Source organism: Hypanus sabinus, chromosome 29, assembly GCF_030144855.1.
Source record: "Hypanus sabinus isolate sHypSab1 chromosome 29, sHypSab1.hap1, whole genome shotgun sequence".
NCBI classification, from domain to species: domain Eukaryota; kingdom Metazoa; phylum Chordata; class Chondrichthyes; order Myliobatiformes; family Dasyatidae; genus Hypanus; species Hypanus sabinus.
The window spans coordinates 33,904,561-33,917,022 of record NC_082734.1 but is presented as its reverse complement, the minus strand read 5'-3'; the positions used below and the strand labels follow the sequence as shown (position 1 = coordinate 33,917,022).

At 43.7% G+C, this 12,462-nt stretch overlaps 1 protein-coding gene across 1 annotated transcript in view; it reads right to left on the bottom strand.

The window, feature by feature from the left end:
* LOC132382824 (F-box only protein 47-like) overlaps positions 1 to 12,462 on the bottom strand; it is a 51,589-nt gene that overhangs the window by 15,378 nt on the left and 23,749 nt on the right. Inside the window, exons 6-7 of the mRNA XM_059953276.1 lie at positions 5,881 to 6,057; positions 3,809 to 3,811 (exon numbers count right to left, since the gene is read on the bottom strand). Of these exons, the coding sequence (XP_059809259.1) occupies positions 3,809 to 3,811; positions 5,881 to 6,057 (180 nt within the window). The remainder of the gene's footprint in view (positions 1 to 3,808; positions 3,812 to 5,880; positions 6,058 to 12,462) is intronic.

The following is a 12,462-nucleotide window of genomic DNA, read 5'->3' as shown; positions in this document are numbered from 1 at the left end:
ACCTCTACAGATGTACTGTTGGAAGTATCCTGACTGGTTTGCGTCATGGTGTGGTATATCAATTCAAATCCACAGGAACATAAGAAGTGCAGATAGTAGTGGATTCTATCCAATACATCACAGGCATTTCTTTCACCACCATTAGCATTATCTACAGGAGGCATTACCTCAAGAAGGCAACAGCCATCATCAAAATCCCTACCATCTGGACTGAACCTTCTAATTGCCACTACCATCAGGATCAAAAATCCCCACCACTCAGACCAAATATTCCCATACTCTATATCAAAGATTCCCAGCACCCTGACCATGCCTTCTACTCACAGCTACCATCAGGAGCAAAAATCCCCACCATCCGGACAAAAGATCTTCACATCCAGATCAAAGATCCCCACTATCCAGACCATGCATTCCATTCACAGCTACATCTGCATCACTACAGTTTAGCAACACTATGACCACTTGGCACTAAAATGGACTTTGTTTTTCTTCTAACTGTATTTTCTTGTAAAAATTGTGTATAATTTGTTACCTTATAAATGCTGCCTATATGATGCCTGTGATGCTGCTGCAATTACATTTTTCATTGCACCGATGTTTACATATGACAATACAAACTATTGACTTCCTTGGCTTTGGTACAATCACATAGGCCCTGCATGAGGCTACATTTGGAATAGAATATATAATTCTAGTTTCCAGTCTCTAGTCTCTAAGACAGTAATAACCATGATATTAAATGGCAGAGCAGGCACGAAGAAGCTCACACTGCTTCTATTTCTTATGTTCTTAACACTCGCTCCTCTACTGTATTCCCTTGATTTTGTTCATAACTGAAAATCTACGGGGATACTCAGGGTGGAGTCTTAATAACCCTCTTAGGTAAAGAAACTTCTTCTCATATCAATATCTAACTACCTTATTTTGAGATTGTGACTCCTAGTTTTAGTCACCTCAAGCTAGGCAAGCATCAATTCCACATCAACCATTCCTCAATAAATTATTTTATCATCACTTTTCTTCAAAACTTTAGACTGTATAATGTGGTAGATTCCTAATTAAAGTCTCTGCATAGGACAGTCCTTCCATCCAAGGATTCCGTTTGGTGAAACTTCGTTAAAACTGTTTCTGACACCATCATTAACCTCATCAACTCTGGAGAATTCCCATCCACTGCCACTAAACTCACTGTTCCCTTAACCCGCACTGCTCACTTCTACCTCCTACCAAGATCCACAAACCTGTCTGGGTAGGCCTAATGTCTCTGCCTGCTCCTGCACCACTGAACTCATGTCCTCATATTTCAACTCCATCCTATCCCCTTGGTTTAGTCCCTTCCCAGCTACATCCGCGACACTACTGATGGTCTCAATCTCCTTAGTAACTTTCAGTTCCCTGACCCTGACCACCTCATTTTCACTTCCACACTTCTATCTCCCATCAAGAAGACCTCAAAGCTCTGCACTTCAAAGCTCAGACTGCTCAGCCTCCGGCGATGATCTTTGCACCATCAATGAGGACGGGAGAGGTTCCAGAGGATTGAGGGTTGCAGATGTTGTTCCTTTATTCAAGAAAGGGAGTAGAGATAGCCCAGGAAATTATAGACCAGTGAGTCTTACTGCAGTGGTTGGTAAGTTGATGGAGAAGATCCTGAGAGGCAGGATTTATGAACAATTGGAGAGGTATAATATGAATAGTAGTAGACAGCATGGCTTTGTAAAAGGCAGGTCATGCCTTATGAGCCTGATTGAAGTTTTGAGGATGTGACTAAACACATTGATGAAGGTAGAGCAGTAGATGGAGGGTATATGGATTTCAGCAAGGCATTTGATAAGATACCCCATGCAAGGCTTATTCAGAAAGTAAGGAGGCATGAGATCCAAGGGGACACTGCTTTGTGGATCCAGAACTGGCTTGCCCACAGAAGGCAAAGAGTGATTGTAGACAGGTCATTTTCTGCATGGAGGTCAGTCACCAGTGGAGTGCCTCAAGGATCTGTTCTGGGACCCCTACTAAATAACCTGGAAGAGGAAGTGGAGGGATAGGTTAATAAGTTTGCTGATGACACAAAGGTTGGAGGTGTTGTGAATACTGTGGAGGGTTATCAGAGGTTACAGCGGGACAATGATAGGATGCAAAACTAGGCTGAGAAGTGGCAGATGGAGTTCAACCCAGATGGAGTGGTTCGTTTTGGTAGGTCAAATATAATGGCAGAATATAGTATTAATGATAAGACTCTTGGCAGTGCAGAGGATCAGAGGGATCTGGGGGTCCGAGTCCATAGGATGCTCAAAGCATCTGCCCAGGATTACTCTGTGGTTAAGAAGGTGTATGGTGTATTGGCCTTTATCAATTGTGGGATTGAATTTAGGAGCCGAGAGGTTATGTTGCAGCTATATAGGACCCTGGTTATACCCCACTTGGAGTACTGTGCTCAGTTCTGGTTGCCTCACTACAGGAAGGATGTGAAAGCCATAGAAAGGGTGCAGAGGAGATTTACAAGGATGTTGCCTGGATTGGGAAGCATGCCATAAGAGAATAGATTGAGTGAACTCGATCTTTTCTGCTTGGAGTGACAGAGGATGAGAGGTGACCTGACAGAGGTGTATAAGATGATGAGAGGCATTGATTGTGTGGATAGTCAGAGGCTTTTTCCCAGGGCTGAAATGGTTGCCACAAAAGGACACAGGTTTAAGGTGCTGGGAAGTAGGTACAGAGGAGATGTCAGGGTAAGTTTTTTACTCAAGAGAGTGGTGAGTACGTGGAATGGGCTGCTGGCAACAATGGTGGAGGCAGATACAATAGGGTCTTTTAAGAGGCTTTTAGATAGGTACATAGAGCTTAGTAAAATAGAGGGCTATAGGTAAGCCTAGTAATTTCTAAGGTAGGGATGTGTTCGGCACAACTTTGTGGGCCGAAGGGCCTGTATTGCACTGTAGGTTGTCTATGTTTCTATGTTTCTTTCTCAATAAAAAGAACCAACCAGTCGCCTTCACCACCACCCTCCTCCTTTTGGCAGAACTGGTCCTCACCCTCAACAATTTTTCCTTCAGCTCTTCTCACTTTCCCCAGAAATGAGGGTTAGCCATAGGCACCCCCATGGGGCCCAGCTATGCCTGCCTCTTCATTAGCTACATAGAACAGTCTATGCTCCAAGCCTTTCCTGATAGTGCTCTTCCTCTGCTACACTGACGTCTGCATTGGTGACGCTTCATGCACCCATGCTGAGTTCACCAATTTCATCAACTTTGCCTCTAACTTCCATCCTACCCTTAAATTCACTTGGTCCATTTCTGACAGCTCCCTCCCCTTTACTGAGCTCTCTGTCCTCATCTCTGGAGACAAACTGTCAAGCAACATCTTTTAGAAACCTCGCGATTCCCACAGTTATCTCGACTATACTTCATTCCGCACTATCTCCTGTAAAAGTGCTAGTCCCTTTTCTCAGTTCCTCCACCTCCATCGCATCTATACCCAGGATGTGGCTTTCCTTTCCAGGACATCATATTCCTCCTTCTTCAAAGAACGGAGTTTTCCTTCCTCCACTATTGATGCTACCCTCATCCGCATCCTCTATTTCCATACATCCGCACTCACCCCATCTTCTTGCCACCTTAACAGGGATAGAGTTCCCCTTGTCCTTAAGGACCTACTACCCCATCTGCTGCCGCATCCACCATCTCCAAAGGGATCCTGCCACAAAATATATCTCCACTCCACTTTCTGCAAGGATCACTCCCTCCATGATTCCCTTGTCCATCTGTCCCTCCCAGCACTTATCCCTGCAGTGATGCACCTGCCCATTCACCTCCTCCCTCACCTCCACTGAGGGCCCCAAACAGTCCTCCCAGGTGAGGCAACATTTCATCTGTGAAGCTGCTGGGGTTGTTTATTGTGTCCTGTGCTCCTGATGCAGCCTCCTCTATGTTGGTGAGATCTGTTGTAAACTAGGGGAGCACTTCATCAAGACCTCCGCTCCATCTGCCAAAAGCAGACCTTCCCGGTTGCCAAACATTTTAATTCCCATTCCTGTTCTGACATGTCGGTCCATGGCCTCCTCTCGTGCCACGGTGAGGCCACCCTCAGAGTGGAAGAGCAGCACCTTACATTCCATCTGGTTAGCCTCCAACATGATGGCATGAATATCGATTTCTCCTTCAGGCGCATATTTGTTCTCTCCCCCTCCGTTCTTCTTCTATTTCCCACTCTGACCCTTTCTCACCTGCCTATCACCTCCCCTGGGTCCCCTCCCCCTTCCCTTTCACCTGTGGTCCACACTCCTCTCCTATCACAGTCCTTCTTCTCCATCTCTCATCTTGTTATTCTTATGTCCTCCCCCTTCCTTTTCAGTCCCAAAGAAGGGTCTCGGCCTGAAATATCGACTGTTCATTCATTTCCATAGATGCTGCTGACTTGTTTGAGTTCCTCCAGCATTATGTGTGTTGCTTTGTAATTTATTTATTTATTTATAGCCCTTCCCCTGGACAACATCAGTGGTGTGCAGAGGGGAGACTTGCAGCATGGGCAACTGCCGGTCTCCCATACAACCCTGCCCAGGCCTGCGCCCTGGAAACTTCCCAAGGCACAAACCCATGGTCTCTTGAGATTAACGGATGCCTATATATTTATTTATATGGATACAGTGTGGAGTAGGCCCTTACAGCCCTTCAAACTGTACTGCCCAGCAACACCTGCTACCTAATCACAGGGCAGTTTACAATGAACAATTAACCTACTAATCAGTATGTCTTTAGACTGTGGAAGGAAACCCATGCAGTCACGGGGAGAACGTTCAAATTCCTTACAGACAGCAACAAGAATTGAGCACAGGTCACTGGTACTGTAAAGCACTGTCCCACCCTTGTTGAACCCCTTCTCCTAAATATATCCTTCTTTAAACAGGGAGACCAACCCTGTAAACAATATTATAGATGCAGTCTCACCAGAGACCTATATACAGTACATGCAAAAAGACATTTGTACTCTTGTACTCAAATCCCCTACATTAACAAGAAAAATGCGGAGAATTGAGAAAGGGTGCTAACTAGTTTAGAAGGTATGAGCTACTGTATATAGAGTAGTTGGACAAACTTGGATTGTTTTCTCTGGAGTGTCAGAGAGTGAGGGGAGACCTGATAAAAGTTAAAAAGATTATGAGAATCTTCAGAATCTTCTTCCTAGAATAGATATGTCAAGTATTAGAGGACGTCCATTTAAGACAAGAAGACAAATGTTTAAAGAAGATGTGCAAAAATTTTTTTAAACACACATACATATAGCTTGGGTTCCTATGAGTTTTGCACACTGCTGTACTTGTCAACATGGAGTGGGGAGCCAGTGTGTAAATTTGGATGTTGGAAACGGTAAGAGTGGAATGGGTGTGGAAGAGGTGGCAAGGTCATTTGATTCCATGCAATTGGCTTATTGATCATTACGGAACGTCTTTCCACTCCCTCCCTTCTCCCTTTCCCTTTTTCCAACCATGATTACCCTCAACATGCCCTCTTCCCTTTCCCTGCCCATTCACTTAGTTTGTTGCTATCCCCATGAAACCTCTCTGCATCATCCTCACGACTCACTATGGAAAACATGCTGAGTGTACAAGAACAAGACCAATCTTCATGAAACTGTAAGTCAGCACGGAAATTTTCAAAAGGAAATTAGAAGTAACATTAATTAAATCATGAAACTATATTTTTTTTACTATAGATACTGTTCGCTTTCTAAAATCTAAATGCTTTGCATATATTTGATTCCAAAAGAGTACGTACTGTCTGGATTCCCACGAGTCACATGGTGAAAGGTTGTTCCAGAGTCAAATAAGTCAAAAAATAGGAGAAAACTTGACTTTTAAAAAATATGTTTGAAGCTTGCTCTTACCATCATTGATGGACATGGGCCCATACAGCAAGTACAGCAATCTGGCTTGATTTACCATTGGCCAAGGCTTTAGTATGCGAGTCAGCCAGAAAGCTATATCACACTGATGCTCCCAGTGATCTAATAGAACCCGTCGGTAAAACAGGCGAACCTGTAATTCCAGCTTTCTGGTCGTACCTAATTTGAGAGAAATACAAAAAAATATTTTTAGAATTTGTATCAAACCTAAAACTAAGACGATTCAAATCATCAGAATAGGTATTTACTTCATATGATAGTACCACATAAATTTTGTTTTGTTGGACAAAGCAAAGATTTGAGAATGAAAGCTAAAGAAACAAAATATGTGAGATAGGAAGTTCATAAAAGGTATTATCATTTATTCTAAAAGGTAAAATTCCAGGATAAATTTATTCGATATAATATATAATATTTATTCCAGAAGTCCCTCCCCGTGCCCACAATGCAGTTTGTCACTGGCACCCTGGATATAATTCTGAGGAACAATTCCGAGAGCATCTGCATGAACTGTTGTGTTTTATTGGATTAATTAACTACATAATATTTAAATTTTAAAAGCATATAGATTGCAGGAGATAGGAGGAGGAAAAGGCTAGATATAAATTCCATCATTTCTAGATCTTAGGTAATACGGAATTATGTGAAACACTGAGCATACAGAAACATCTTTCTAAAATGTCATACAAGAGCTGGGATCCCTTGTGCTGAAGATCACCAAATGTTTCTTTCATAAATTGAAAAGGGCAAGCAAAAGGATAGAGCCAACTCATCCAAATGCATATGAAATAATTCTATAAAACACAGGTATAGATTCTTGAATCTGAGCTTAAAATTGAGTTTCCTACACACAAGCTAAACAAATTCACACCCACTGCAACTGGTTTCCATAAAATCTCATCAACAAAAGCACTATGCTACTGTGTAAAAAAAGTGCTCGAATGTACTTTGAAATACTGTATTGTGGTAGGCTTAGAGCAGGCATCTACATTTCTTCCACCGTAGTTTGATGAGTAGCCATGCACCAGTGACAAATGTGCAGGGCAATAAAAGGCATTTTCCCAGATCCATAACATAAATGGGGTTTTGATTGCTTTGCCTCCAGTCAACCAGGCCAAAAACATCACTGATAAACACTAGAGACCAGGTCCTTTTGCCATATAAATGTCAAGTAAGGAATAGGAATATCAAATAATAGGAAGACTGTTTCTTAAAACATATTTAAAGTGATATTTTGTGCATAGGGAAATCTCCAAAATGACTCCTGTGCTGATATAGAGCTTGTATCCCCCGACTAAATGGCATACTTCCTCTTCCCCAGGCCACAGTCCTTTTCTGCCATAGCCAATAGATTCAAATCAGAGTCAATGAAGTGTGCATTGTCCCAAAGACTGCCAAAACAGTAAAAGACTTGCACTCAATTAATGCCTTTCACAACCTCAGATGCCCTAAATTACCACCGTACTGCAGCAAGCAGCAATTTCACTTCTATCAGAGCAACACATATAAAATACTGGAGGAATTCAGCAGGTTGGGCAGTATCTATGGAAATGATGTTTCAGGCCAAGAACCTTCATCATGACTGAAAAGGATGGGGGAAGGCGCCAGAATAAAAAGGTGGGGGAAGGGGAAGAGGACAAACTATAAGGTGATAAGTGAAGCCAGGTGGGTGGGAAAGGTAAAGGGCTGGAGAAGAAGAAATCTGATAGGACAGGGGAGCGGACCTTAGGAGAAAGGGAAGAAGGAGGGCAAGTGATAGGCAGAAGAGGTGAAAGGCCAGACTGGGGAGAACAGGGGAGGGGAAAAGAAAAAAAGGAAAAAAAAATTACCGGAATGCAAAATCAATGCAGATTAGAGGTTACCTAGACAGAATATGAGGTGTTGTTCCTCCCCCTGGGAGGGGCCCCATCGTGGCAGAAGAGGCGGCCATAGACTGACATGTCAGAACAGGAATAGGGATAGGAACTATATTGCTTGGCCACTGCTGAAATTCCGCTTTTGCCAGATGAAGCGAAAGCGCTCAACAAAGCAGCCCCCAACTTATGTCAAGTCCCACCAATTTAGAGGTGGTGCATCAGGAGCACCAGATACAATAGGCAACCCCAACAGATTCGCAGGTGAAATATTGCCTCACCTGGAAGAACAGTTTGGGCCTTGAATGGAGGTGAGGGAGGAAATTAATGGGCTGGTGTAGAATTTCTGTCGCTTGCAGTGATATGTGCCAGGAGGGAGATCAGTAAGAACAGACAAATGGACAAAGAAATCACGGAGGGAAGGATCTCTGCAGAAAGCAGAGTGGTGAGTTTGGAGGGGAGTAAAGATGTGTTTGGTGATAGGAATCCTTTGAAAGTGGCAACAGTTGCAGAGAATGATGTATTGGATGCAGAGGCTCACGGGGTTGTAGGTGAGGACGAGAGGAAGTCTATCACTGTTAAGGCAGTAGGAAGATGTGGTGAGCACAAATGCACAGGAAATGGAGGAGATGCAGGTGAGGGCAGTGTCAATGATGAAGGACAGGAAGCCTCGTTCTGGAAACAGATGCAGCAGAGATTAAGGAAATGAGAAAAGGAAATAACATTTCTATAGGAGATAGGGCGGGAGAGGAATAGTCAAGATAGCCGTGGGAATTGGTAGGTTTATAAAAGATGGAAGTACACAATTTGTCTCCAGAGACAGTCATCCTGGGTAGGAGATGGAAACGAACAGTGCTGGGTAAAGGAACAATGAGTTTGGCAGCAGTGGATGGGAGATCTCCAGATTTGATGTCAGTGATGGTCCGGAGGAGGTCCTTTTCAAAGGGTGTATGAGGTATCTGAGAGTTGCCACTACGCCTTAGCAGGGTAGAGGTCAGCCCCCCACACTACAACAGCACCTCCTTTGTCTGCAAGTTTGATGGTAGAGTTGGGATTGATGTACAGAAAGTGGAGGGCAGTGCATTTAGAGGGGGTAAGGTTTGAGGAGGAGAGAGGAGTGCTGAAGTTGAACCAGTTGATGTCTCATCAGCAATTCGAGATGAAAAGATCCAGAGTTGGCAGAGAACCAGAATGGGGTAACCAAGAAGATGAGGAGGGATGGAGATAGGAGAAGGGTCCATCAATGCAGGTTGGGGAATGCAGGGTGGTTTGGAAATGGAGGCAATGGAAAAAGAGCTTGGCTTCATGACGGGCACAGATCTCACTGAGGTGCAGGCTAAGAGGGACAAAGGTAAGGCCTTTGCTGAGGACAGAACATTCCACATCAGAGAGGGAACTGTCAGAGGGAATGGTGAAGATACGGCAGGGATTAGAACTGGGATGGGGGGGGAGGAGAATTGATGGCATCAGAAGGGGGGAGGGTTGAGGTGTTCAGGGAAGGTAGGGGGAGGAACATAGAGGCTCTGAGGGCCCAAGAGGTGACTGGGGGCCTAAAAGACCCGGAGTTGCAAAGTGGTGGTGGGGAAGGGGAGCCCAGGGGGCCCAGTGGCAGTGAAAACATTCTCAGTCTGGAGGTGGTGGTGACCAAGGTCGGGGCTGGAGCCAGAGCTAGAGGCTGTGTAATTTGTGGTCTGAAGGTGTCCGGAGACTTTGGAACTGGAGTTGGCTATGGTGGGATCCACAGTTTGAAGGCACCCGATCAAATCAAGGTCGAAGCGGGAGGCAGATTTGGGTCTACTGGCTATGGCTGAAAAGGACTAAAGTAGATGGGTGAAGGGAATTAAGTGATTTATTTGAAGGTTACAACAAACTCTCTATCAGCACAGGAGTTACTTTGATGTTGGAGATCTCCCCATGCACAAAATATCACTTAAAATATGTTTTAAGAAATATTCTTCCTATTATTTGATATTCCCTCTTGTTACTTGAAGGTTGAAGATCTTCATCCCCATCGAATATCTTAGCACAAAATTCTGGGCTGACACATCTGGACTATACTAAGGCAGTACTAGATTTTTGAATGTGTATTAATTTGATGAGAATCAGAATCAGGCTTATCATCACTGACTTGTATGACATGAAACAAGTTGATTTTCAGCAGCAGTACTGTGCAAGGCATAAAAATTACTACATTACAAAATTAAGTAGAGTAACAAGGTACTGTGCTCATTGGTTCACGGACTGTTCAGAAATCTGACAGTGAGTGTGGATCTTCAGGCTCCTGTACCTCCTACCCAGTGTCAGTAATGCAAAGACAGCATGTCTCAGATGGTGAGGGACTTTAATGATTGATGCCATCTTGAGGCATCACCTCTCAAAGATGTCTTCAATAGTGGGGAGCCTTGTGCCCATGATGGAACTAGCTAGGTCTACAGCTCCCTGTAGCCACTTGTGATCATGTGCATCAGAGGCTCCACACCATGGTGATGAAACCAGTCAAAATGCTCTCCACCATACATCTGTACAAATTTGCATGAGTCTGTGGTGATGTACTAAATCTCCCCAAACTCCTAATCTAAGTAGAAGTGATGTCATGCCTTCTTCATGACTGCATCAATGTGTTGATCCTAAGATGTTGATGCAGAGGAACTTGAGGCTGCTCACCATTTCCACTGATGACTGGATTAGTGAGGCATCATTGAAATCTCACTTAGAGTATTGTGAGCCCCTTATCTAAGTAAAGTTTTGGGCCCCTTAGCCAAGTGAAGATGTATTGATGTTGAAGAGGGTTCAAATGAGGTTTATGAAAATGATTCTGGGATTGAAAGGCTTATCATATGATGAGCGTTTGATGGCTCTGAGCCTGTAGTCACTGGAAATCAGAAGAATGCTGGGGGATTTCATTGAAAGGCCTTAATAGAGTAGATGTGGAGAGGTTGTTTCCTGTGGTGGGGGAGTCTAAAACCAGAGGACACAGCTTCACAATAGAGGGATGTCTATTTAGAATGGAGATGATGTGCTGAACTACATATACCTGTCTGGACACGCCCCCCCCCCCCCCCACCGCTGACTGCTCCTGTGGCTCCTCCCACAGACCCCAGTATAAAGGCTGTTGGAGACACAGACCCTTCCTCAGTCTCCAGGATGTTGTGTGATGGTCACTTGTTGCTTGTGCTTTCTTCCAGCCAATAAAAGCCTACCTTAACCCACGTCTCAGAGTTATTGATAGTGCATCAGATGAGGAGGAATTTCTTTAGCCAAAGAGTGGTGAATCTGCGGAATTTGTTGCCATGAGTGCTGGACGTGTCATTTAAGGCAGAGTTTGATAGGTTCTTGATTAGGTAGAGCATGAAGGGTTATGGTGAGAAGGCAGGAGATTGTGGCTAAGAGGGAAATAGATCAACCATGATGAAATCCGGAGCAGACTCAATGAGCCAAATAGCCTAATTCTCCTCCTATATCGTATGGTCTTACAGTCAGTGAAGACTGGTTTGTGTACACACTCAACTTCCCCTTCCTGGTCCACAATCAACTCCCTGGTCTTGCCGACAATGAATTGTGACAGCAATCAACCAGAAATTCTACCTCATTTCTGTGTGCCTCCTCATCGCCATCTGATATTCTGTCAACAACAGTAGTGTCATCAGCTGTGGTACACACAGTCATGAGTATAGACAGAGTAGAGCAGTGGGCCAAGCACACATCCCTGAGATGCACGTATTGACAGTCAGCTAAGAGAAGATATTAGCTGAAACCCTTTTCTTTCTTTGGTGGACAGAATTAAATATCCCATAGCTTTCACTGTTTAGAGCACTTTGCAATATTTTAAATCTGAAGGTGTTAAATAATTTTTTTCAAAGTTGATTACAGCCAAAGAAATACTCCGGGAGTGCAGTTACTCTTATAATATATAGTATCAGAATACTGGTTACCAGCAACAATACAATAATAACCACAAATATACTTTGATTATTGGGTTTTTGTTTTCGGAACTAGTATTTGTTGCCTATTAGTACTTACCCTTGAAAAGCCAAACACTGAGCCAGTTACATGAACTTAAAGCAGTTCTTCAAATGGAGGTATTCCCACATCACTACTGGGAAGGGACCTTCAGGATTCTGGTGAATGATTTAAGATCTAAGAAATGCAGAGCACAGTACAGGCCCTGCAGCCCATGATCTTTTTGCCTACTCCAAGATCAGCCTAACCCTTCCCTCCCACATAGCCCTCCATTTTTCTTTCATCCATGTGTCTTCTTAAATGTTCTTAACATATCTGCCTCTGCCACTCCTGGTAGTGTAGCCACCACACTGCCTGAAAAACTACAAAACTACATCTGGCGGTTTTCTCTGTTCCCCACCCCCCCCCACCCCATTCACTTTATCTACCTATCTATGCCTCTTGTTATCTTAGACCCCTCTATTAAGTCACCCCACACAAAGTTATGACCTATAGGAAACATCCAGATAGTGGAACCTGTTGCTTTTATTCTCCTTGGTGGTAGAAATCATTGGTTTGGTATTGGCTGAAGGATAAATGTAGATCAAACATAAGGAAGAATTTCCCTGAATTTCCTCAATATAGTGCCATCGATTCTTAATGTCTGGATGTTTTATCCATACAGAACTCTCTAATCTCCACTCAATAGCATTCCATGAGCTTGCCGAAAGCAATGTGATGGAGAAGAGAACACGCTATATGAGGAATTGCA